At 38.1% G+C, this 27,206-nt stretch overlaps 1 protein-coding gene across 7 annotated transcripts; it reads right to left on the reverse strand.

Moving 5' to 3' along the window:
• On the reverse strand, positions 1 to 27,068 carry LOC120202511. Of its 7 annotated transcripts, none has more exons than XM_039202925.1 (22): positions 26,701 to 27,068; positions 26,565 to 26,627; positions 26,293 to 26,468; positions 26,116 to 26,206; positions 25,957 to 26,034; positions 25,821 to 25,880; positions 25,597 to 25,701; positions 25,473 to 25,499; positions 25,209 to 25,319; positions 19,076 to 19,117; positions 18,804 to 18,917; positions 18,474 to 18,661; positions 17,781 to 18,067; positions 17,584 to 17,705; positions 17,386 to 17,428; positions 17,196 to 17,287; positions 8,310 to 8,358; positions 6,595 to 6,665; positions 6,345 to 6,464; positions 4,006 to 4,106; positions 3,143 to 3,188; positions 2 to 326 (listed from the first exon to the last, which is right to left on the reverse strand). In XM_039202925.1, the coding sequence occupies exons 1-22, from the start codon at positions 26,845 to 26,847 to the stop codon at positions 276 to 278; spliced, it is 2,184 nt and encodes a 727-aa protein (XP_039058856.1). In that variant the 5' UTR covers positions 26,848 to 27,068; the 3' UTR covers positions 2 to 275. The 7 variants fall into 7 exon arrangements, with proteins under 7 accessions (XP_039058862.1, XP_039058856.1, XP_039058858.1 ...); XM_039202927.1 differs by having other exon boundaries at positions 239 to 335; positions 25,224 to 25,319; XM_039202924.1 differs by having other exon boundaries at positions 239 to 335.
• Between the last annotated feature and the right edge of the window lie 138 nt (positions 27,069 to 27,206).

Here is a 27,206-nt window from a genome sequence, read left to right on the forward strand (position 1 = left end):
CTGTAAATACAATGGACCCCTAACGGGGTCAGAAAGTATTACAAACAGAATCCCCGTCACCGTCTGAAGATAAGACAGCAACGGGGACCGAAATTTTCGATACAAAATGCAATTACAACTCAAACGTTGCTGCCCGTAAAGAATATTAGACCACCAAAGCTAACTACCCAACAAGTTGAGCAAGAGGGGCATTTCTCAAATATATACATAAATTCTACACGATCTCGATAGCAAGGTCTCTAACTCAGCTGCACAGTGAACGAACCATGTATACCTTATTTGTTAAAGAATAAACGTATCTTCTTCCCTTTTCTTCTCTCACCAGCCTGCAAAAGCTAATAAGAAAAATCTCCTGTTAACGCAATTGCTTAAAATAATGCAAGGATTACAAAATGTCGGCCAACAAAACCATCCGAAACACTATCTTTGGTCCTACAGCTAATCAGCTTCTCATTATATTCTTCTGAAAGCTAACAAATATTCAAGGGAGCCCACAATTAATGGTTCTCTGCCTTCAACCACGACCGAACTTACGACCCAAGAACGAAAACATAAGGGAAAAAATCCATTGCTATTCATTTCAGTCAACGCCCAGCATGGAGTGAAACTTTCATATGATTATACATGCCAAAATCTTAGATTGTAATCATGCAGCTAATGTAATGATTTTGACAAAGTAAACTTGGTTAGATGTATGACAACCATACTAAGATTGAAAATTGATTCCCATCATTTAAAAAAAAGGTTAAATACATCAATGAACCGATAAATAAGATAAAATGTTTTTGGTCTGAGCTCCATATGACTACTTTCGGAGATAAAATGAATGATAGAAGCCATTACCGGTCAAAATAGAGCAAAAAATAGAGGAGAAAGAAAAAGTGAAAGCATCATCCTTCGACAGGGAAACAGAAAAACAAGAATACATGATTGAAACCTGTGCATTTTTTCAGGCATGGACTGTAGATGCTTTCAATCTTCAATTTAAGAGAAGAATAACGGTCAACCAGTCCAGAATGGCAAAGTATGTAACAAACAAAAGGGGTTCGTTTTGGGTTCATTCGCTTCACAACAATTGAAGAAGCAAGGAAAGCGATCTCAAACATGAATGGTTCTCTCATTGACGGCAGCAAAATTGGAGTCTCTTTGGCTAAATACAACCCTTGACGGTATTATTGGAGAAAGTCCTCGCCAATTGTCTACCGAAAGTCTGGGATGGAAGTTGTTACGAGGAATACTCTATGCAGTAGAAGGTGTTGTTGACGAAGCTAAACTTGAAGTGTTGGGAAACTGTCTAATGGGGAGGTGTAAGAACTTTATCAAAATCGGCAATCTTGCTAGCCAAATGCAAGATAAAGGCCTCGTTGGTTTCTCGTTAATGAGAGCTGCTGGGAATGTAGTTCTAATGATATTTGAAGACTTTGCTACGTTGAGAAATGTGAAGAATGAAAAATCAGAGACTCTTGCAGAGTGGTTTTCCAAAGTTGCTGCTTGGTCAGAGAGTATGGTGGTGGAGTGCCGTCGAGTGTGGTTAGTTTGCGAAGGGATTCCTTTTCACGCTTGGAATTGGGGTACTTTTAAGAACATTACAGCTAGGTGGGGCAATTTATTAGCAATAGATGAAAGCTCTCAATTTCCTTCGTCTTTTGATCGGGCAAAAATTCAAATTCTCACAAAGGCTCAAGTGAGAATTGATAAGTCGTTGGATTTGAAGGTCGGTGATAATTTCTTTAAAATCCTTGTGCATGAAATTGAGCCTTCCTTCAAACCAATTTCTTGGGTCCTTCAGGAAGACGATGATTCATTAGATCTTGTTTGTTCTATTGGGGCTTCACCGGACAATTCTCAATCTGGGACGCCGGTGTTCTCAAGTTTAAAATGCTCCGACGACAATTGAAGCTGCCAGTCTAGAAAAGGTTTCACTCCGGAAGAGTGACAAAGGTGTTAAGAATTCGAGTAACAAATTTGGCGAGGATGCAATTGAAGCTGCCAGTCTAGAAAAGGTTTCACTCCGGAAGAGTGCCAAAGGTGTTGAGAATTCGAGTAACAAATTTGGGGAGGATGATCTAATTAAAAACGGGTATGTCGGTATTGGGATTGGATTGTCTCCATCCCCTTGTTCAGATTCAGGGTTTCATACAACAGAGGCTTTAGATCATTCAAACTTAAATATCGTGGAGCATCTTGTTGATAATCAGTTGACCCTTCTGATGGAGTCAGCCCCCGGGCCTCGGAAGATGTTCTTATGATGGGTCTCTTTCCTTCTAATGGTGTATCCGGTGATGCAATACAATTACAGGAAGATTCCTCAGCAGTGCCACCTCTCTATGGGAAATTAAGAAATCGTATGGTGAAGAAATGCAAGCAAAAGAAAGGAGTTTTAAATTAAGTTGCAAGGACAATTTGATTGATAGGAAGGATGTGTGGTTTTGTTCCATCTATGATTTCTTTAGGAGCTGAATTTTTTGTGTGGCTTTGGACATAATGGTGCTTTCAGTGGAGTTCTCTTCAGAGGCGGTTGATTTCGTTTTTGTGGTTGCAAGTGTTGTTTTTTATGTTCTATTAAGTCCTTAGATGTTGGGTTGTTTTTTCTTTTGTTGGAGATGTAACTTAGGAATAGGGTGATTATCTCTGGGGCTTTGCGGTTGAGGAGGTGAGTTCTGGTTTTTTTTGTAATGGCGTCTATCCCCGTATGAGGATATTTCGTGTCTTAATATGTACTGGGTGTTTTATTTAATGAATATGAGGTACTTTTTTCTTCCTTCCAATGTTCGTTAACATACTTGTTAGTATGTGGACGAATATGAAGGGAGTTTTTAATGAGACCTCCAACTTTTATCAAAAAAAAAACAAGACACTTTTCAAGAACATATGTATGCAAACGGAGCAAAAGCTTAATTTTTTCAAAAAAAAAAAGGAAAATCATCCTTGTATCACCAAGAACCTGTCAATATCAATATGATTCTTTCTGATGATATGAGAAGGAAAGGTCTAAAAGTAGATCATAGATCCAGTATGCCAAAAAAGACATAGTTTGAAGCTCCTAATAAGGATTGAGTCTCTATATAGGAGTGTGCATGTGGAATAACAAAATCACACAACTCAGCGTGTAAAAATACAAGTATAAAGTGTAGACTAATACCCGTATGATAAATAATCTCAAGGTGAGCACAATTGTATCTCTTGAGCTGCACAAATAAAATGCAAATAAAAATTAGCTTATACCTCTACACAGCCACCATGATTGAAAAATAAATACAGTATAACTTGTCTTAAATCTAAAACATAGATGAAAACAATCTTGAAAATTAAAATAAGATGGACACCAAGTTGGCATGCACCAATTTCAAATTTTGGTATTATATATTATATTAAAACTGAAGCTCAGTCGGAGCCAAAACAATGTCCAAAATCTCATAAAACACTTCTGTAGATTTTTATTCTTGACAGTTACAACAGACAAACATACAGTACTTTTGGACATCTAACCCCCCTCCTTAATCATTAAATAAAATATGAAGAGGTATGCAGAAGCAGCTTTCCAAGGGCCTTTCAAAGGTTTGCCAAAGCTTGTTCTTGGCCCAAGGATTTAATTAAGCACATTTCTAAAATGAATAGTAGTTGAGAGATTCACTAGTTGGTAGTGCACAAATGAGTCCTATCTATAGGTAATATATATATATATATATATATTAATATATATATATATATTCTCTTAAAATCAATGTTCAATTGGCAGTTCATCTAAATAAGATCAGTGTTTAGGAGGGAAGGACAGAGGTATTTTCTGTTGTGTTTCTGTGGGAAGGGCAGAGGCATCTGGGATCAGGATAATACCATGGTTATTAGGATTTACTGGATTCTGTGTGATAGGGACGGTGGTAGTAGGATCAGGAGGTATGATGAGAAGGGTATTGAGAGTCTCATCTTCACTGTCTCTCCCTGAAGATGAGTTGTTGAAAAATAGGGTTCAGATTATTTATCCACAAGAAACTTTGAACTTACCAGCTAATATCTTGTGAACTGCTGTCCGCTCGTAAAATACGCTGGACACCATTCGATCCAATAATCATAAACTCCATAGGCTCTTCAAAAGTAATTTTAATCTAGAGAAACAATAAATAATAATAAATACTCAAAAAGATACCAACAGAAAAAAACAAGGATGAAAATATGAGAGCACTTGCCATCTAATGCCTCAGGAAAAAATAATATATCAAAAGCAGCCAAAATCAGGAACTCTAGTAGATTATTTCCATCAGAAATCAATACATGGGCGCAAATATAATAAGACATTTCCATACTGCATGAAAGGATTACTGTAATTAAAGGACAAGACATACAGAATACGATGTTATACTTCATAAATCGAATGTTAATTATTTCTAGGATCAGAAATTTCTGTATGTCTATATGTTCAACCTTCGAATAACCCTGGATCCCCACAATTATAAAAAAACATGATATGTGGTGAGATTTGATTTCCAGAAATGGTCCAACTTTAAGTGCTAGATTCATTTATTGCAAACATCTTAAAAACATGTTTAACTCAGGTTAGCTTTACTCTCAAAAAGTAATTAGGAAGAGAAACCAGGGAAAGCCAACACTTTTCGTTGGTTCATAAAGTGAACAAAGAAGAAATTTGAAAAATGAGGTATTTACATCTATGCTAATCTGCAGTACAACCTTAATGAAATGTTACTTCACATAGTGCTTAGAGCAACTTCTCACCAAAGTGGAAAGTCTCTGAAAGTTACCTGATCATGAACTTTGTTTGTCCAAATTGATAGGAGTGATCATAGTACTTTGGCATGAAAAGCTTTGGCAATTGTCACATCAAAAAGTAGCTGTGAGAGTGGAGTTGTTGAGAAGGGGGGTTGATTTAGGGGAGAACTTTCTCTGCCCGTTTTGTAATCTAGGGGCTGAATATGTTCAGCATTTATTTATTTCTTGTCCTGTATCTTGGGAACTATGGATGAAAATTATTGGATATTGGGGTATTCGGCTTGCTCTTCCGCAAGACCCTCCTAAATTACTTAGTTCATGGGCTGATTTGAGGCCATATTCTGCTATATGGAAGTTTATTCCAGGGGCAGTTTTTTGGTCCATTTGGAAGTTAAGGAATGAGATCATCTTCGACAAAGGAAAGTTGGACAGTATTTCCTTGTTTTTCACGGTGCGATTCAGAGTACCTAAGTGGTTTGTAGCCAAGTATCCCCTTTTTTCAACTCAGGTTGATTTCTTAATTGGTGACCCCTCTGTGGCTGATAACCTTTCAGACTAAGGTTTTGGACAGTAGTGTGTTCCGCTGGATTCCTCCTCCACAGGACTTCTTTAAGATGAATGTGGACGGGGCGGTGAGTAGTGTGGGGATGGTGGCAGGTATTGGGGGAATTCTAAGGGACTGGAATCGGGTTGTGCACTTGTGCTGTCTTCATTTTCAGTAAATGCAGGTCCTAATACTCCTATCCTAGCAGAATTGAAGGCTATCAAGGTAGGCATTGACATCTTTGTTTCATCTGTATGGGCTTCGAAGGGTAGGCTTATTATTGAAAGTGATTCAAAGACAGCAGTGGATTGGATTAAAGATCAGAGTTCAGTCCCTACTTACCTGTCTAATTTTGTGAAGGAGATTGTGTCTGCCGTTTCTGTAAATCAGTTCATTATCAGGTGGATTCCTAGGTGTTGTAATTGTGAGGCGGACAAGCTAGCTAAGAAGGGAATTGGCTGATTGTACTGCTTTTAGTTGGTTTGTTTGTCTTTGAGGGAGGTTTTGTAGGAGTGTATCAAGTCTTATGTATTTTTGTAGGAGTGTTTTTAAATTTTATGTAATTGTACTATCATTAATAAAATGATGTACTCTTTTCCTCCTTCCACTAGAGGGCTCTTGCCTTAGGGCAGTGGACTTCTTAGAGGGAGGTTTTTAGCGAGACATCCTGTTCCTATCAAAAAAAAATACAGGGATTTTTCGTCTTCTCTTTTCATCAATCAATCTCTACTTTTCTCAAGAACCACAATCAAGTTAGATCTGAAAATTGCTAGAGCAACTCCTCACCAAGGAGGAAATCTCTGAAAGTTCCCTGAGCATGAACTTTGCTTGTCCAAATCAATTGGAGTGATCACACGAATAAAATGACCAGAGCATGTCTTGTGCAGAAACATAGCATCTAGATGTGAAGCTTAATGTTACGAAGGCTAGCTATTAATCACACCAATCAATATCCCTACTATTCTCAAGGGCCACAACCAATTTAGACCTAGAAGTTGTTATAAATTGTAACATCCTAGCTGTCTTATATCACTCTTACAAGATTTTAAAAGAATAATCAAGTAATTAGCCATACCTGAGTGCTTGGGTAAAACTTCTCGGTGACCACAGGGCCATTGGGTCCACTACACTTGATACTATAACCATCTCTTTTAATAGTCAACGTAGCCGGTTCCCATATATCAAGATATCCTGTCTATAATATAAAAAGACTTCAGCGTTCTGACATTGTAATTAAATAAAATGAATAAAAACTAGAGAATTAAATGGAAGCATTATCACCCAATTGGGCAATACAAACAACTATAAAAGTGCAGAAGTCATACCGTAAACGAAACTTTATATGAAGCTTGACCCCTATGAAGAGTCTTCTCTATGTGGGCTTGCATCTCCAGATCTGTTAAAAGTAAAAGGGAAAAGAGGGTGAGAAAAGCAATTAACAAGGGATTAGACAGAGATTCTAACTATCTCAAATATAGAAGGTACAGAAAACATCCAAGCAAAAAGCAACAAAAAATTAATCTGGTAAATATAATGGGGATACGGGTAGAGAGCCCTCTGTCTTAATTTCCAACTCACCCATTATCACCATTTTTTTCTGTGAGACTGTTATCAAATGTATAGTCATGACAGGTGTACTAAATAGATTGGACAAAAAGGGTAATGGAGGGACAATGAAACATAAAATATATAAATGGTCCCTGACTATAGGACACTGCTTTATTAAGTCCCTCAACTATTAAAAATTATAAAATGGTTCTCTAACTATAGAATGTTGCTTTGCTAAGTCTATTGACTATTAAAAGTTACAAAATGATCAGCCAACTATTCATTATGTTTCAAACTCGTCCTTTTCCGTTAAAAGATTGATAGTTTAAGTTAGACATTAATATGATGATTGGGATATGATAGTCGTTTAAGATTTTGAGATCAAATTTTATTATATCACAGTTAACAGGTTAACATTCAGCTCAGAATATTGTCTATTTTTTAATGGAAAAAGAGAGTTTGGAACATAATGAATAGTTGAGTGATCATTATGTAACTTTAATAGTTGAGTGACTCAACAGAGAAACATTCTATAATCGAAGGATCATTTTGTAACTTTTAATAATCGAATGACTCATCTAATGCTCTGAAGTGGATCCAGAATCCGGGTTTAAGCCCCCCTATGCATCTATCCTTGGTGAAGGATATAGTTTCGAGTTTGACCGGAAAAGATATTATATTTAGGCATATTTTGAGGGCGGCAAACTGGGAAGCTGACAAACTAGCTAAAGATGGGATAGGGTGATTTTTGGGTTATATGATCGTGATGATTAGTAGGAATTGGATTTTCCTGTTTGTTAGGTGGTTTGTTTTAAGTCTTATGTTCTTCAGTTGAAAGTTTAGGAGTTTGTTAAATCTTTGTACTTTGGCTCTTGTGAATAAAAGTTTCTTGGCACTCTTTTCCTCCTTTGTTCCTTCATGTTGCCTTCATAACATGGCAGGGCTTGAAGGATGTTTTAATGAGGCCTACTTTCTATCAAAAAAAAAAATAATCGAAGGACTTAATAAAACAATAACCTATAGTCGAAGGACCATTTATGTACTTTACCCTATTATATATTATAATAATATAATTATAACATTAAAAAATATAATATCATATTATTAAATTATCAATAAATATAATTAAATATATAATATTTTTATTAAAATGATACTAAAATAGTATATTAATATTAAATATATAAAATAAAAATGTTTTGAGTATTTAGGCTTTGAAATGAAAAGTTCATATAATAACTTACGAAAAATCAAACCGTAAGTCATTTCCAGAAAATGCAAAGGAAATTCAATTGATCAGGAAAATGAATTACATTGACCATCTATTTTTCCACCAGCCAAACACTGGAAAATGAGGAAAACATTTTCCGAAAATCCAATTACATGGAAACAAAAAGACCTTAAGTTTTTTCTCTGATTTTAGAAAACCTAATTCACACTCATTACAAATAAAAAGGAATGCTACAGAAACATAAAGTATTAATACACTTACCACATGTGATCTTCTTGTGATCATTGGCAAAGACCTTCATCAGCTCTCCCTGAATTGAAACATAAAACAAGTTATTCAAATTGTCAACAATAAGTAGATAGTCTCCCTAGTGCAAAGCAAGTGGTGCCTTGAGCATATTCGTAAATTGCTGAGGATGTTCAGGTGAAGCAAATAGGCCACGAGGGTTGTCAGAAACCCATAAAAGGGTACAGGAATGGGTTCAAGGCTCGAATCATAGTAAAAGTACAGAAACCGAGACAGTTGTCTCCACTCAGCATGGAAAGTCGGGAGCCTTTTCTGTAGGGTTGGATAGTGGGAAGAGTTTGGGGGGAGATTCCTATGAGCTTGATATAGTTGACAAGGAGTTTGGGCTTCAAAAAGGCCTAGGAACACTTAGGTTGAGTGGTCCGGATCAAGATAATGGTCCAATATCAATGGGTTGTCCTACCTATTCACCTGATAAAATCAAGGATCCAGTCGGTATTGAAGATGGAGGAGGGCCTGTTGTTGGTTTGAAGTTGTTAAATTCAAGAGCTGGTTCACAAGCAGGTTCTGTAAGCTCGTTATCGATGAAGGCTGCCCCGGTTGCTAGGAAACTAACCAGAAGTCACAAGATATTTTATAGTAGGTCGAAATGCAGAAAGATTTGGAATCATAATGTGTAGGATGGGAAGTATGAGCGGGACGAGAAGGAGGTATCTCGAGGGGTGGTCAATGATGAGTTGGGCAAGGCTTTAATTTCTAGAGGTTGTCTTTCTGAAGTTGCTGAGGCAGATGGGGTTTCTGTAAGGGACGATGATGGTCCTAGGGCGAGAAGAATTAACAGGAGATTTAAAAGATCCCTCATTAGGGATGCTATGGATCATGCTAGTGTCTCTACATTATCTTCATCAGCTTTTCCTTTGCAGGTGGAGGAAGCTATTGCTGCATGGGAAATTAGCAAGTTATTGGGAATATCTTTCAAGGAAGGTAAGGAAGCTTTTCTACAAAAGATTATAGAGTTGAAGAAAGGATTGAGTGGGGCTTCTTGAGTTCGGGTGTTTATCCTTGGAGTTTAGGCATTATTAATTTAGAGTATCATGCCAAAGCTTATTATTTTGTCTTGGAACGTTAGGGGGTTGGGTAGAAGAGAGAAGCAAAGAGCTGTGCAAAAATTAGTTTCTGAGAAAAATCCTACTTTTCTTTTTCTTCAAGAAACAAAACTCGAGAATTTACCAAGATCTTTCTTAAGGAGAAGTGGTTTGAATAGGTTGCAGGGGTTCGTTGAGTCACCAGCAACAGGTTCTTCTGGTGGTATGTTAAGTTGCTGAGATGTTTGTTCTTTTGTGGTAGTAGATCATCATATTCACAGGTGGTTCATTGCTGTTTTCGGGAAGTTCAAATCCAACAATTTTAGGTGTGGCTTCATAAACGTTTATGGTCCATCTGTGGAGGAAGAGAAGACTGGTTTCTTTGAAGAACTGGCACTGTTTTTAAACAGGTATAGTATCACTTTTTGTGTGGGAGGGGATTTTAACGCCTATTTATCAGAAGATGAGAAGGAAGGCAGGGCTCACAACAGAAATTCTATGGAAATCTTTAATCTTTTTATTTAGCAAACGGGGCTTATTGATTTACCTCTTATTGGGGGGAACTTTACCTGGAGTAGTAATAGGGATTTGCCTACTGTTGTAAAACTAGACAGGTTCCTGGTGAGTGCTAGTTTCTCAGCAGAATTCTCTGGGATCAACCAGTTTTTACTGCCTAAATCTATCTCTGATCATAATGCAATTTTTATTGAAAGTGGGGTAGATAATTGAGGAAAGAGACCTTTTAGATTGATTAACTATTTAATGTCTGAGGATGGGTTTGAGGAGAAGGTGGAGTCTTTTAAGGAATTCAAAAAAGATAAGAGCTGGAATTTTGAGTATACTTAGGAATACAAAGACTACCATTAAGAGCTGGTCTGGGGATAGGAAACAGTTTCCACGTGTGGATATTTCTGTTCTTGAAGACAAAATTCACCAGTTAGAAAAGAGGATGCAGCAAAATCAGTCTTCCAATGCTGTTGACATTGCGTCAGAGTTGAGGCTGTTAAGAAATGATCTTTGGAAACTATACAGAATCGAGGAGCAAATTTGGTGCCAAAATTCTAGAGAAGTGGGTTAAAGATGGAGATCGAAATTCTAAATTTTTTCATACATACGCTTCAATTAGTAGGAGAATGAATTCTCTGAACGCTATTAATGTTGATGGTGTAATTATCAAAGATCCCGTCATGATCAAGTCTAGTGTCAGAGAGCATTTCTTTAAAGCCTATAACAGTGTTTCAACTTTGGAAGTGGAGGATTTTGAGTTGAATTTCTCACGTATTTCTCTGGAGCAGAATTTAATGTTAGAAAAGGAGTTTACGGAAGATGAGATTTGGGAAACCATTAACTCGTGTGATAGTAATATAAAGCTCCTGGGCTCGATGGGTTGAATATGGGATTTTTTAAAAAATTCTGGTCTTACTTGAAAGGTGATATTATGAAGTTTTTCCACAATTTCTTTTTGGGGAAAGATTGGGAACATGGCATAAATCATTCTTTCATAACTCTCATCCCGAAGGGCTCCAATATTAGGGGTTTAGATGAGTTCAGACCTATTTCACTTGTAGGTGGGATGTACAAGATCCTTTTTAAGTGTCTTTCGAGAAGGTTGAGATGTTATATTAATGATATCATCAATGAGTCACAATTTGCTTTTATACCTGGGAGACAAATTCTAGACTGCTCTTTTATTGCTAATGAAGGAATTGATTTGTGGAGGAAGAAAGGTTTGAAGGGTTGTGTTTTTAAGGTGGACTTCAAGAAGGCTTATGATACAGTAGATTAGGACATTCTCTTTAAAGTTATGTCTAAAATGGGGTTTGGTTCCAAGTGGTGCAATTGGATTCGAAAGTGTGTTACAACTGCTTCGGTGTCAGTTTTAGTTAACGGTGTTCCTACTACTGAATTTCCTATGGCTAAAGGTCTTAGACAGGGTTGTTCCCGATCCCCAATGCTGTTTAATTTTGTTGGATAACTGCTTAATCTGCTGCTCCATAAAGCAGTATCTTCGGGTCTGTTTGGTGGACTGGTTGTTGGTAACGATGAGGCTACAGTTAATCTATCTCATCTGCAATTTGCAGATGATCTGATCATTTTCTGCAATGCTTCGAAGACACAGGTAATTAATGTTAAGAGGATCCTACGTGTTTTCGAAGTTATGTCAGGTCTGAAATTGAATCTGTCTAAGAGCAAATTATTTGGTATTAATATTGATGAGGAAGAGGTTCTTTAGTGGGCTAATACTATTGGTTGTTCAGTAGGACATTTCCTTGCGGAATATTTGGGGTTGCCTCTTGGTGCTAAGAGGAATTCGCTACTGTTGTGGGATCCCGTAGTTCAAAATTTTTATAAGAAGTTAGCAGGTTGGAAGGCCAAGACTCTGCCAATGGCAGGGAGGTTGATTTTATTGAAGGCAGTTTTGTGTTCCTTACCTACCTATTTCATGTCCCTGTTTAAGATACCGTCTTCGGTGATTACTAAGCTTAATTCCATCATGGCCAGATTTCTATGGGGAGGAGGGGTGGAGGCCAAAAAAATTCACTGGGTTAATTGGTCGACTGTGTGCACTGGAAAGACTGCTGGTGGTCTTGGTGTTCTGGATATTAGTTATATGAATAGAGCTCTCCTAGGGAAATGGTCGTGGAGATTTGCTAACGATAGGGAGACAGTGTGGAAGAAGGTTATTTGCTGTAAATATAATCTGGACCCTAATTTACTGATGTTTAACGAGCAACCACCTGCATATGCTTCTTGGTTATGGAAATCAGTGGTCCATAATCACTTCAAACAGGATCAGTTTGGAGCAAAGTTCCGAAGTTTGTTTAAAGTTCGAGTGAGGGATGGAGGGAGCATCAGATTTTGGTATGATTGTTGGGCGCATGATTCCCCTCTAAATTTGGTTTTTTCGAGAATGTTTGTTCTTTCGGTAAACAAGTATGGGAAGCATAATGAGTTTGGGGAGTTTCAGTCTTCAGGTTGGTCTTGGCATGTTTAATTGAGAAGGAATTTAAGTGATTGGGAACTGGTTCAATTCTCTGATTTAATGGCTTTAATTCACAATATCACTCTTTCACATGAGTGTTCTGATGGGTTGGTCTGTAGAGGGAATGGGGAAGGAGTATATACTGTCAATTCGAGTGTGAAGTCATGTTGTCCTGCTAGTACAGCAGACTCTTTTTGGATGAAGTACGTTTGGAGGGGATTATTGCCTCCGAAAATGGAGGTATTTATGTGGCAAGTGGTGCTTCAGAGGTTGCCAGTTAAAGTAGAGTTACAGAGAAGAGGAGTTTCAACTATAGTTGACGTTGTTTGCCCTTTATGTAACAAGGCGGATGAATCCTCAACACATTTATTTTTTACTTGTGTTGTGGCGTGGTCTTTATGGAATAAATTTTTGAGTTTCTGGGGAGTTTGTTCAGCTTTTTAAGCCAATGCTCAAAATTTTTGTTTGCTTGGGAGGAATTTGTACCTAATTCGAAAATTTGGTCCTTCATTCCGGGTGTGGTTCTATGGTCAATTTGGAAGTTGAGGAATGCCATTGTGTTCGATAGGGGGAGGTTAGATCAGATTGATCTATTTTTTATGGCAAGAAGTAGGTTGGCGGCTTGGTACGTAGCTAACTTCAAGGATGCATCTATTCCCAAGGACTCTCTCATTAGTGATCCATCACTTGGGGATAGTTGCTCTTATTTAAGCTCCCCTATTATCAAAATTGTGGCCTGGTCACATCCTCCAAAGGGCTTTATAAAGTTGAATGTGGATGCGACAGTGACTGCATACTGGAGGAAAAGTGGTGTTGGAGGCATTCTTAGAGGTGAGGATGGTTCAGTGGTTGGTTCTTTCAAAGAGGCTGCTGGTCCAGGTCCTCTTATCTTGATAGAGCTTATGGCAATCAAGAAGGGCTTATCCTATTTTGCTTCGTTTCAACAAAGTTTTAAGGAACGTTTAATCGTTGAGTCTGATAGTAAATTAGCAGTGGATTGGGTCAAGAATAAAGAACGTTGTCCCTTTGTCTACAGTGATTTAGTGACTGATATTGGTGATAAGTTTAGAGGTTTGAATGGTATTATTAGATGGGTTGTTAGGTCAGCCAATGTTGAGTTTGATACTTTAGCAAAGGATGGTATTGGATAGATTCACTGTTCTGGTTGTATTTGGTTATTTTTTACGCTTTGGGATGGTTGTTGTAAAGGGAGTCGGTATGGTTGTTTTTAAGTTTTATGTAACTTGAGGTTTTTAATGAAGTTTTAGGCACTCTTTTCTTCCTTCCGCTAATTAAGGAGCACATTGTGATCCATTAATCATGAAGGGGGTTTTAACGAGGCCTACCATCCCTATCAAAAAAAAATAATACCAAAAAAAGTAATTGCAAAATTTACAACAGATAATCATCATATTCATCTCTAAGACACCAATTACTCTTCAACAGTTGGCACCTCCTAATATTGTACGTGCATGGGGAACTTTAAGCATTTAGACCAAAATAAATAGTGGGGTATGAAGTCCTATGAAGCAAGGAATAAAAGCAAGCACATATATGAAGGTTGCCTTTGGGAAAGACAAGAAGTTGAAGCACCAAAATAGAAAGAAAACAAATAAGTTTTATCTTCGTAATATTCTTGATTAGAAAAATTATTTTAGAAAGTATCGTATTAAATTAAAAGTCCTTAATTTTAAGTTCTTATTCTACTAGTTAATTTTAGTTTCTTGTACTAAAAGAATAAAACCCCATTTGACCTTTAATAAGGGGACATTTTCTAATAAAAAATAATACAAATTTTTCCAACTTATAGAGGTAGAGGCTACCTAATGAGTCTGTTAGAGACTACTAATGAGTCTAAGGTTAGGCTCTCCTTCCAATGACTTTTAAGGTTAGGAGCTCCCTTCAGCTGGTTCCATATTATTCATAGGTTTTTCCCGAAGTCAAAAATTGAAACAAGATTAAAGCTTTATCAATGAAAGCAAGATTTTTCCTCTGAATCGCCAGGTGACCTCAATCCACAATCTGTGACCTTAACAACATACAAATGTGCAAAGATTTATAGCAAGATAGGCATGAAGTGATTATACAACCAAGTCTCAATTTGCAAAATACATGGCCTTCGATTGCCAATGTAATATGTTCACTCTTTCGATTTGAAGGTTCATGTTCGAAATGCAAACATGTTTGTCTACTGTTAAATAGATCAACATGAAACTTTTTTTCTTTCCCATTTCTGAAGTCTCTTTGATATTAAAAACTTTTTGAATTTCAAACCTAGTGAGGGTTCAAGGTGATTTTGTTATCATTTCAGCACATCTTTACCACTGCATCATGTTTAACATGAACTTCATCTCCATTCGCCGACGTTAATCATCGCCGTCTGCCGCCACACTCCGTCATCCGTTCGCCGCCGTTTTTCCTCGGGGAAGATCGTCACCTCACTCTGATTTCATTTTCGAGATTAGATTTTCGAGAAAGTCTTTCAATCGTCACAGATCTAAACGTCGTTTTTCACCGATTAACGCCGCCGACCGTCGTCAGTGTTCGACACCGTCATACCACCGTGCTCGTCGTACACTCGCGAACAAAACCCATTTATCCTAGTGTCCAGACTCGCTGTTGTTCTCTGTGAATCTGCCTTTGACTGCTTCGACAAAACCAGAACCCACTATTTGTTCTGTCAAGTTGTTCTCTCGATCTAATCCATCTCTGAGGGTTTCTTTGAAGGACGACTCCGCAGTTCCACCTTTTCTCAGGCTCAAGATCTACCTGTCGGAATCTCTTCATCACCTCCACCCTTCTCTTCTTCGCCAGCAGTCACAGCATTCACCACCGTCAGGCGCGCGACCAGGAAAGATCGTCAAGTCACTGAGATTTTAACTTCAATAATCATTCATCACATGTCGGGTGCTGGAATCCACCTTTTTCACCAGCAGAAACCTCCGGTCCAAGCTCCTCCGCCCTCTGCAGCCGCGCCTTCTCCGCCATCTCATCCTTCTCATCATGACGAGGTTCGTACTATCTTCATTACGGGTCTGCCTGAAGATGTCAAAGAGAGAGAGTTGCAGATTTTACTGAGATGGCTTCCAGGTTTTGAAGCTTCGCAAGTGAGTTACAAGGGAAAAAAGCCTAAAGGTTTCGCTCTCTTCTCAAATGCAAAATTTGCAGTTGCTGCGAAGGATGCCCTTCAGGAAATGGTTTTTGATGCCAAGTTGAAGTCCTTTTTGCACATTGAGATGGCAAATAAGAATCTAGTTGTTAAAAGAGAAATAGTTACAGATTCTGATGCATTTGACAAGTATGGATGTTATCATGTTCCTCCAGTACTGTCAATGCCAAATCCAGCTCCTGTAGCATCTCCAAGTATTTATGTGCCTGTTAAAACTGTGTGTTGCGATGAAAAGTCTGCCGCAGATGTTGTCCACGATGGAACCAAGGAGTCCACCACAAAGGGGTGTAGTAACGACAAGTCTGGATGCTACACGTTATTTATTGAAAATTTACCAGAGAAGATCCATTGGAAGAGGCTTGGATCTTTATTTTCCACCCACGGTCGGGTAATTGATTCTTTTATTCCAAATAAAAGAAATTCAAAAGGAGTTCTCTTTGGTTTCATTCGCTTCGCAACAATCGAAGAAGGAAAGCAATCTCAAAAATGAATGGTTCTCTTATTGATGACAGCAAAATTGGTGTTTCTTTCGCTAAATTCAAACCTCGTCATTCCTATTGGAGAAAGTCCTCGACAGCTGTTCACCGCAAGTCCGGGATGGAAGTTGTTTCGAGGAATAATCACTATGAAGTTGAAGGAGTAGTGGACAACGATAAACTTCTCTTATTGAGTAAATGTTTAGTGGGGTGGTGTAAGAACTTTATCAAAATCAGTAATCTTGCTAATCAAATGCAAGCCAAGGGCCTCACTGGATGATGAGAGCTGCTGGAAATGTAGTTTTAATGGTTTTCGAATACTCGGCTTCGTTGAGAAGTGTGAAGAACGATAAATCAGAGACACTCGCAAAGTGGTTCTCCAGAGTCAAAGTTTGGTCAGAGAGTTTGGTAGTGGAGCGTAGTCGAGAGTGGTTAGTTTGCGAGGGTGTTCCTTTTCACGCTTGGAATTGGGATACTTTCAAAAACATTGTTGATAAGTGGGGTTATTTATTAGCAATCGACGAAAGCTGTCAGTCGCCATCATCTTTTGATCGGGCAAAAATTCAAGTCCTCACAAAGGTTCATGTGAGAATTAATGAGACGTTGAAATTGAAGGTAGGTGACAACTCCTTCAAAATCATGGTGCATGAGATTGAGCCTTCATTCAAACCAAACTCTTGGTTCCCTGACGAAGTCGATTCTCATTAGATCTCGTCTCCTCAATTGTGGCTTTGATTTAGTTTAAATGGTTGCAGGTGTTGCTTTTTTTGTGTTATGTTATTTTGAGTTGTTTTTTATCCAAATGCTGGAGGTGTAATTTAGAAATAGGGTACTTGTCGATTGTGGTTTTTGGTTGAGGTTGTGAGAGTTTAAGGTGTTTGGTGTAATGGTGTACACCATAGGAGGATATTCCGTGTTTTCTTATGTATTGGGTATTATTATTAATAAACTATGAGGTACTCTTTTCTTCCTTCGTTCGTTAACATACTTCTTAGTGTAGACGAATACGAAGGGAGTTTTTAATGAGACCTCCAACTTCTATAAAAAAAAGCCTCTTTGATATTGATGTCTTATGAAGCTCAGCCTTGCCTCATACCAGATTCATAGGTAAAAAAAAGCCAAGGACAACAAACAACACGTGAATGAACAAGCTTCCAAATTTGGGAAATTGCATGGTAAAGCCAATACCTTGCGTTTCCTGTTATCTAAAGGTTGAACTTCAATAGCAAGGTATGTATCAACATCATCAGCATTAACAAGATAATTTGGTTGCTTTGCCCCTGTTATTCAGAAACCTTTTAGAAACATATTCAATAAATAAAGGGATTACGTTTTGAAGAGAAGTTAGAGAACCTCAAGATGAAAGACAAGAAACTACCTTCAATGTAATTAACAGATCCATCTTCCATATGGCGCACCCACTGTCATTGCAATTACATTACAGCATTATATATCCATATTTTCGAATCAAAAGAAATGCTAACTAATACAAGGTATCTTTAAATACATCCAAGAAATAACAATACCCAAAATCCTAAATGTTAAAAACAGGGGAGAAAAAATCCAGAAAAAGAACCTCGAAATTACAACTAGTTGTTCCATTAATAGAATATCCAGATGCCTGAAGTTCCCTTCCTGGATAAGCTTCCCCTGAAATTTGGAGACCTTCTATAGCTGGAAGTGGATCATCTTCTGCAGCTGGACAAAGCAATACACAATATAAGACAGTCCACCTTAATGCTTACAGTCAATAATGCACACTTAATGGCTTACCCTCAGAAAAAGAAGATGAAGGCTCTTCAAGAACTGATGGCAGAAAAGCAGGATAAGAGGAACTGGGGTCATCATGTGCAGTATAAGGCGAGTTTCCTAAACCCCAATTGGAGGGAGGTTCCCTTTCAATTTGGGGTCCCTCAATATCAGGATAATCCATCTCACTATTGCTGACAGGGTCACGAAATTTAACTTGTCTATTAATAGTCTCTTCACCATATCGCATGGTATTCATGTCACCCTGAGTTCCTTCCAGCTGTGTTCGTACCTCAATAGCAGTAGGAGTCCTGGCAACCATTTAAAATAAAACTTGTTTTTAGTTTATCACACATGAAAGCTGCCATGCCTTGCCAAACAAAAACAGACGACATCTGTCCTTATTAGAAATTTGTGTATTTCTTCAAACAAAATCGACAAGAGACTATAAGTGAAATTTTTGCCACTCCAAAAAAATTATGCATATGGACTATCAACTACAATATCCTCATTGGGCTATTTATCCAAAATGCAGATGCAGTATAATGTCACAACAGAAGGTTCAAATTGCTCATCCTGAAAATCTAGCTTTTGAAAAGATTTATGCATAAAAGGCACCAAATGAAATTCAATGAAAACAGAGCCCACCAACAAATGCAGATGGTTGTAATTTGTGCATTCAGTTCACAATAGCAGTCTCCATTTGATCAGGCTCACCTGCTTGCTATGGGTGAATACCTCCCCAAATCATCAGGTTCCAAATTTTTTGAAGCAATGCCACCACCCAAGCCACCTTGGTGCTGACCAGGTAGATCCCAATTTGAGTCTGTTTGAGCATCAGAGATTATCTGTGTCTTTCCTTGGGAATAAACCGGCCGGGGCACCAATTCAAGACCATTATTGCTCTGTGAGAATGTATAAGAATAAGAATACCATAGTTGTATAAAGGTATAGGTCCAAAAAAATATTATAAACATAAAGGTATAGGTCAAAAGAAAATATTATAAACATAAAGGTATAGGTCAAAAGAAAATATTATAAACATACAGAAGCTGTCGGTGTTGCACCAAGGGAATGAGATGGAGATTTGGGAGCAAAATTGGAATGATTGACATCCGACCGCCAAGGTGCCAATTGATACTGTGATTCTTTTAGCTTTGACTGGGGCCAAGAAAAGAAAACATAAACATAATTATGTATTTACAATATCAAAATGATGCTTAAAATCTCAAACCATAATTAGCACAGGCCAAGTCCATCAGAACTTGAAAAGAAAAATACTTCCAGTTATTATAAACAACTCATTCCACGTAAAATACCTCAGTGATAAGAAGCTTCTCCTGCAGATGTTTAAATAGAACCTGCACGAGTCCAGTAGTAATTTTATAACTCTGATTTACAAAGAAGAAACAGATATGATTCGACTCATTTTGTCATTCAAAATAATTCTTCACTAAGGTTTTGTATCCTTGTCTAATATATCTGTTCTTCTACAAAAACTCCCTTCAGAAATATCAAGGATAAAAGTCGATATATACAGGTACATTATATACCGTGCTACAAGTAACGAACACACACACACACAAAAAAAAGGCAGTTCCAAAATGGAGAAAATAAAAAGAACTTAGGCTAACAAAAAAGATATCATATTATGTTCTGTGGGGCGTCGGAAAAACAGATCTTGAATGTAAAGAGGGTTCTTCGGGTGTTTGAGATTATTTCTGGTCTCCAGCTGAATTTAAAGAAGTGTAAATTATTTGGGGTGAACTTAAAGGAAGAGGAAATTAAGGATTGGGCAGCTATGATTGGATGTTCAGTGGGCTCTTTTCCCTCAGAATATTTGGGACTCCCTCTAGGTCCACATAGGAACTCCAACATTCTATGGGATCCAGTGGTTCAAAGCTTTAATAAGAGGTTAGCGGGCTGGAAAGGCTCCTCTCTGTCACTGGCAGGCAGGCTAGTTCTAATTAAATCAGTTCTATGCTCACTCCCTATATACTTTTTGTCAATGTTCAAGGTTCCAGCTTCAGTTTACAAGACTCTAAATTCTATCATGTCAAATTTTTTATGGGGTGGTGGTGATGGGAAAAAGAAGATACATTGGGTAAGCTGGTCCGATGTTTGTAAACCAAAAATTGAAGGAGGCTTGGGGGTTCCTAATTTAAAGGTGGTGAATAGGGCACTTTTGGAAAAGTGGGCTTGGAGGTTTGCTATTGAGAGGGAGGCGGTTTGGAGGGAAATGCTCTGCATCAAATATAAATTGGATCCTTCCTTGATGCAGTTTGACAGTAAAGTCTCTCCTAAACTTTCTTGGATGTGGAGAGATATGGTGAGAAATCATTATAAAGCTGATTCGTTGGGCTGTAGTATCAGAGGTAAATATAGCTTTAAAATTGGCAATGGGAGGAACATTCGGTTTTGGCAAGACAATTGGACAATGGATCATCCTTTGATGGTATTGTTCCCTAGAATATTTTCTATTGCAGTGAATAAAGCAGGAAGATTATCTCAGTTTGGGGAGTTCAGTTCAGGGGGTTGGATTTGGAACGTTCAGTTGAGGAGAGAGTTGAATGACTGGGAATTTGAGCAATGGGCAAATTTGATGGTTGTTATCACTGATTTTTCTATTTCTGTTGATGGACTGTTTTGGAAGGGGAATGGGGAAGGGGTTTTCACTGTGAAATCATGTGTCAATCTATCTTATTCGGGTTCTCCCGATTCAGAGGAAGCTAAATTTTGGAAGTCTAATGTTTGGAGGGGTCTGTTGCCTCCAAGAGTAGAGACTTTTCTTTGGCAAGTTATCTTAAAGAAGTTGGCGGTCAAGACAGCTCTGGTTAAGAGAGGTGTTCAGGGCATAAATGATACTTTGTGTTCTTTCTGTAATCTTGAAGAAGAGTCTTCATCGCATTTATTTTTTTCCTGTTCGGTTGTTTGGCCAATTTGGATGAAATTCTTGGGCTATTGGAATTTTCAGTCGGTTTTTCATTCAGATGCTAAAAGATTCCTATTGGCTTGGAATGACTTGAAGACCAACTCTCTTATCTGGCCATTTATACCTGGAGCTGTTCTATGGACAATTTGGAAGACCAGGAATTTTATAGTGTTTGAAGGAGGGAAGCTTGATCGAGCAGAGATTTTCTTTCTAGCTAGGTGCAGACTTGCTTCATGGTTTCTAGCTAAGGAAACTCATATTACTATTTCCAAGGATGATATTATTGCTGACCCGTCCATAGTGGATTCCTACTCGTCCCATTCTAATCGGGTTTCAACCGTGTTTCCTTGGTCCCCTCCTCCAAAAGGGTTTATTAAACTTAATGTGGATGCGGCTACCTCGAGTGATTGGAAGAGTGGCTTAGGTGGTATTTTGAAAGACATGTCTGGTTCGATTCTTGGCTCCTTCAAAGAGCCTGCTGGTCCGGGGCCCCCAACTTTAATGGAATTGAAGGCTATCCTAAAGGGTTTAGATTTTTTTGAATCTATTCGTCATAGGTTTAAAGATAGATTGATTATTGAGAGTGATAGTCAGGTGGCAGTTGGCTGGATTAAGGATGTGGTCTCTTGTCCTGTTGTTTATGTTCAAATAGTTAAAGACATTATTCAAAAGCTTAGTGTTTTTGAAGGTTTTATTAGTTGGGTTAGTAGGACAACCAATATAGAGGTGGATGTCCTAGCTAAGGCGGGTATTGGTTGAATTATGCTCTGTTAAGGGCTGTTTCTTTCTGGTTTTGTATCTCTTGAGGGAGATTGGTTTGTATTACTTTGTTATATTTGAGTTTAATGAATCCTAGGGCACTCCTTTCCTCCTTGTGTGGATTAAGGAACTATTTTTAAGTTCCGTTAATCACCAAGGGGGTTTTATTGAGGCCTTTTATTCCTATCAAAAAAAATAAGACATGCATGTTTTTTTTTTTTTGATAGAAAGAGGCCTCATTAAAATCCTCCTTCAATCCCTCCATGTTATGAGAGTAACATGAAGGAACAACGAAAGAGGAAAGGAGAGCCAAGAAAACTTTTATTCACAAGAACCAGATTACAAGATTGAACAAACTCCTACACTTCCAACAGAAGAACATAAAACTTAACACAAAACATCCAACAAACAGGGAGGTACAATTCCTGTTAAACAACACAACAATAACCAAAATCACCCTATCCCATCTTTAGCAAGTTTATCAGCTTCCCAGTTTGCCGCCCTTGAAATATGCCTAAATATAATATCCTTTCCAATCAAAAGCGAAACTATATCCTTCACCAAGGATAGATGCAAAGGAGGGCTTAAACCCGGATTCTGGATCCACTTCAGAGCGTTAGATGAGTCTGATTCCAAGATAACTCTCTGATTTGCGACAAAATCCAACTCCTCTATAAGACAAATCCCTCTTTTGATAGCCAACAGCTCTGCCAAGATAGGAGGACCACCCCCTACTGCTTCAGAAAACCACTAAAGTAATAGACCTCTGCTATCTCGAAACAGACCACCAATACCTCCTTTTTCCCAACCCGAAACCATCGCTCCATCAACATTTAACTTTCGAAACCCCTCCGGTGGAGGAACCCAGCAAGCAGGTTGAGAGCAATCCTTTCCTGATCTACCAATCAAATCAGCAATTTTCAAATCACCTACTAGAGAATCTAGAGGAATACCCACATCCTTGAAACGAGCACTAAACCAGGAAGCCACTCTAAATCTAACAATGAAAGATAATCTGACCAAATCCAGCTTTCCTTTCTGAAAGATAATCTCATTTCTACACTTCCAAACTGACCACATCACTGCCCTATGAATGAATTTCCAAATCAAAGAGTTAGTCATAAAATCATCCCACAAAATTAGAAATTCCATGGTACACTTTGGAGTCACCAATGACACATTCCACATTTTCAAGAAGGAGGACCACAGACCCCACACAACCCTGCAATGCAGAAACAGATGGGAAACTGATTCCACCTCCCTACCACACAAAACACAACGTTGGTCAACAATCTCTGCAACACCTCTCTTTGCTAACTCCTCTTTAACCGGTACTCTATGTTGCACAAGTTGCCAAACAAACAATTCCACCCTTGGAGGAGCTAAACCAGACCAAATATTCTTATCCCAATTCACTTGATTTTGCTCAGAACCACGTTGTTCATAAAAAGCGTTTATACAAGATTTAGCTGTAAAATTTCCTTCACCATTCCCTAACCAAATCCAACAATCATCTTCAGTAGGAAAAGGAGAGGTATTATTCAACATAGAAATCAACTGCATCCACTGTTCTACTTCCCAATCAGTCAAATTCCTTCTCATTTGGATGTCCCACACCCAACCCGAAGCATTATTTACCCTAAACTCCTTCACTTTACCCGATTTATTAATTGATAGAACATAAAGTCTAGGAAACAACAATTTCAGGGGAACATCACCCAACCATACATCATTCCAGAACTGCACATCTTCCCCTTTCCCCGCCTTCAAACGCATATTCCTTTTAAGACACTCTCCAAAATCATCACTGTTGAAGAAGTTTTTCACCACACCTTTCCAAATCCACGATGCATGAGCTGGCACCGAATTCTCCAAAATAATGGACTTCGGATCCAAATTGTAGGCGGCACAAATCACTTTCTTCCACCAAGATTTCTTATCAGAAGAAAACTTCCAAACCCATTTTCCTAGTAAAGCTCGGTTCAAAAGTGCTAGATTAGGGACCCCTAGACCCCCCAGATTTCTTGGTTAAGAGACCGACTTCCAGTTAACCCAATGGATTTTTTTCTTGTCAATCGAATCCCCCCACAGAAATGAAGCCATGATAGAGTTAAGTTTAAGTATCACAGCAGCTGGGATTCTGAACATAGATAGAAAATAGACCGGAAGAGAGCATAGCACCGATTTGACCAAAACCACTCTTCCCGCTATCGACAGAGAATTAGCTATCCAACCACTCAATTTAGCATTAAATCTCGCCACTATAGGATCCCACATAGCAGCCGAATTCCTCTTGAACTCCAGAGGCAGACCTAAATATTCAGATGGAAGATATTCAATCGAGCAGCCAATAACTTCAGCCCAATTAGATAGCTCCCCTTCTTCAACATTGATTCCAAAAATCCTGCTTTTACCTAGATTTAACTTCAGCCCCACCAGAAGTTCATAAATCAGTAACACTCTTCTAATATTCCTCAACTCACGAATGGAACCTTTACTGAAAATTATAAGATCATCCGCAAATTGAAGGTGTGACAGCTTGAATGCTCGGTCCTGCAGTCCTAAATCAAACCCCGAAAACAATCTCATATCCACTGCTTTAGTTAACAGTAAATGCAGCAACTCAGTAGCCAAGTTGAAAAGCATAGGTGAAAGCGAACAACCCCGTCTCAGACCTCTGGAAATATGAAATTTCTCCGTTGGAGACCCATTTAACAAAACCGAAATCTCAGCAGTTGACATGCACTGGAACATCCACGACCTCCACTTTTCACCAAACCCCATTTTGCTCATAATTTGAATCAAAATTTTCCAATCTACCGAATCATAAGCTCTCATAAAATCCACCTTGAAAACTACTCCCTTCAGCCCTCTCTTCCTCCAAAAATCAATACTCTCATTTGCAATAAAAGAGCAATCCAAGATGTTTCTCCCCGGAATAAAAGCAAATTGGGACCGACTTATATTATCATTGAGATACAAACTCAATCTTCTAGCTAAGACCTTAGAGATGACTTTATAAAGACCTCCCACTAGGCTAATTGGCCTAAACTCTTCCAACCCCTCCGGATTTGCCTTCTTTGGAATAAGAGAAATGAAGGAAAAGTTCACCTCCGGCTCCCATACCTTCCCCACATAGAAATCCCTAAAAAACCTCATCATATCATCCTTCAATTTAGCCCAGAACTTCTTTAAAAACCCTAAGTTCAGACCATCCGGACCCAGAGCTTTGTTGATATCCGAATGAGCAATAGCTTCCCAAACTTCCTCTTCAGAAAAAGGCTTCTCCAAAGCTAAACACTGACCTTCGGACAGCTTGAGAAAATCCAGATTTAATTCCTCTGCCTCCAGATTTTTTAAATGTAACATTTTAAGAATCCTACCTAATTTCTTTCTATTTTATCATATTCATCAGAAATCAGCCTAACCACTGCCAAGATGACCCAACCAAATTACATGCATCATATACCAAACCAAAGACTATTGAATTAGTTATTTGAAGAGATAAGATGCTCATACCAATTATGATCATTTTTCAATATCTGGAAAGGAATATCTACACCTATAAATAGCATTGAAGTATGTAACTAGCGCTGTGAAATTGTTGTTGATAGGATTGAGCGTTCACTTTCATAGTTTCATTTGAGTTATGGGGGGAAAAATCATATCAATATAGGTGCATGATACTGACAACATCCTGATTTTCTTGAAACTTGATAAAGGGTTTGCATCAAAACAAGATATAGAATTTAGAAAATGACCTTGATGTTGCTTACAATGGATTGAGCATCAAGAACTGGTGGCTGAAGGGAATACTCTGTCAATAGAGGAAGCAAAGATGACACGAAAGTTGTTCTTTCTTGCTGCGCAGCCTGAAAGAAAAGGATGAGACCATATACATTGTTACAATATTTTGCAAGCAGCATAAGTTCATCATCAGAACAAAGGTTCCTTTTTACATGAATTGGAGTGACGAAAAAAAATGAGTTCACAGCTGAAATAGTTTGAACATTAAGTTTTAATACCCAAACATAATCCAGGAACATTCCAACCTACAGAAATTGAGGGGACAAGTATCAATATGAAAAGGAAAAGAAAAACATCAATCCTGACGATGAAAATTAAATAACATTAAGAAATGAAAAGTACCTGTAATTGATATGTTAGATGAATATTTTCCTCAATTATGTCTTGCCTATAAGAGAGAGCTTTCGAGGCAGCATCAACAAGGTCTTGTTGTTGTTGATCAAAGGCCTGGTGACAATATCTCAAAAATTGTATTAATCGTATTTACGTTCAACAAGGAGCAGAAAAAAGAAAAATAAAAACTGAGGCATTGTGCAAATGGAAGAAAACACTAGGCTAGTGCCTACCAGATGCATATAGGCAATGCGCTTTTCAAGAACATATTTTTCATTGCGAATTTGTGCTTCCTGCAAAATTAATCATGAATAATTATAAATCCAGAATTAACATGAATAAAAACCCGGGGGGGAAGCAAGACAAAACCTTGACAGAAAATTCAGCAAGCTGTTTACGCAACAGCAAAATCTCTTCTTCATGTTCCCAAACTTTGATAGAAGCATCCTGAGAAAAATAGAAGCTAGCAGTCCATAAAAAATCTAAAAGAAAAAACCAACGGCATAGTACAAAAGAGCATGAAGGAACCTGTTTCCAAATGGAATTGGAATTATTTAGTTGAGCCATTGGCATGAGACCCTGTGGCAATCGAGAATTGTCTTCTCCTTCTAACTGATGCCTATCATTTTAAAACAAATGAATAGGAAAAATCCTATGGTTGATGTTCATACAACGTAACGAGTAACGCAATATAAGAAGAAAAACCTGGTTTGCGAAAAAGAGGTAACCGTGAAGGGCGAGGAGAGTCCAGAAAGAGCTGGAGCCCTGTTATTATTATTATCAACAGCAGCAGCAGCAGAAAATGCATTCAAAGTACCATTTAAGATGGTATCAGTAGCTTCCTCTGCAGAAGCATTTTGATTGCTAACACTTTCCCCTTTCTGCTTTCCATTAAATATGTAAAATCGAGCATGAATAAAGCATAACGAACTTCACTAATAACTAAAATGGAAAAAAAAACAAGTTAATTTTCCTACAAATTTTTCGAGCTGCTCTAGCTTCTTCTGGAGTTCAGACCTCAATCGACTGTTCTCTTCCGCCTGAGAATAGATGCAAAAAAACAAATATTTTTCTTTTACCATTACAACTAGAGAAGAAGAAGAAGAAGAAAACCTGTTGATTAATGGTGGTTTCGGCGGCCTCAACAGCTTTCATGGCCTGGAACAAGCTATCATCGTCGTTTTTGTTTTTGTTGTTGTTGTCGTTGAAGGCCAACCCCGATAGCTTCTCAGCTAATTTCGCATCGTGACCGTTCTCCATGCCCCTACCTCTCAACCCTCCCCTGATTTAACGATTCCTAATAATCAAAATCGCAGAAGCCAATCTCGATCATGCCGGTGGTGATGGATGCAAATATTTTAACCCCAAAAAAACCCTGACCTAATAATCTGAAAATCAAATATATGAAATGGGGGAAAAAGCAATGAAATGAGTAGAAGTGGAAGTGGGGAACGGGGAGAAAGGAAGGACTAAGCTTGCGTGTTTACTAAGACATTACAAATAGGCAATAATTTCCGATTATTATTACAAAATTAAAATTTCATCATTTTAGGTTAAATTATGTTTTACTCCTATTATGTATAAATTAATCAATTTTACATATTTCAATTTTGACCGAA

The sequence above is a fragment of the Hibiscus syriacus genome, unplaced genomic scaffold, assembly GCF_006381635.1.
Source record: "Hibiscus syriacus cultivar Baekdansim isolate YM2019G1 unplaced genomic scaffold, ASM638163v2 tig00008843_pilon, whole genome shotgun sequence".
NCBI lineage: Eukaryota > Viridiplantae > Streptophyta > Magnoliopsida > Malvales > Malvaceae > Hibiscus > Hibiscus syriacus.

What these genes read in the sequence shown, in the direction of transcription:
- LOC120202511 (XM_039202924.1), bottom strand. Translation starts at nt 26,847, where the DNA reads ATGGAGAACGGTCACGATGCGAAATTAGCTGAGAAGCTATCGGGGTTG. An exon ending in AGAAGCTTCTTATCACTGAG is followed by an intron (nt 18,918 to 19,075) that starts GTATTTTACGTG and finishes TCTTGGCCCCAG; the next exon opens with TCAAAGCTAAAAGAATCACA. An exon ending in TAGATAACAGGAAACGCAAG is followed by an intron (nt 8,359 to 17,195) that starts GTATTGGCTTTA and finishes GTTTCAATTCAG; the next exon opens with GGAGAGCTGATGAAGGTCTT.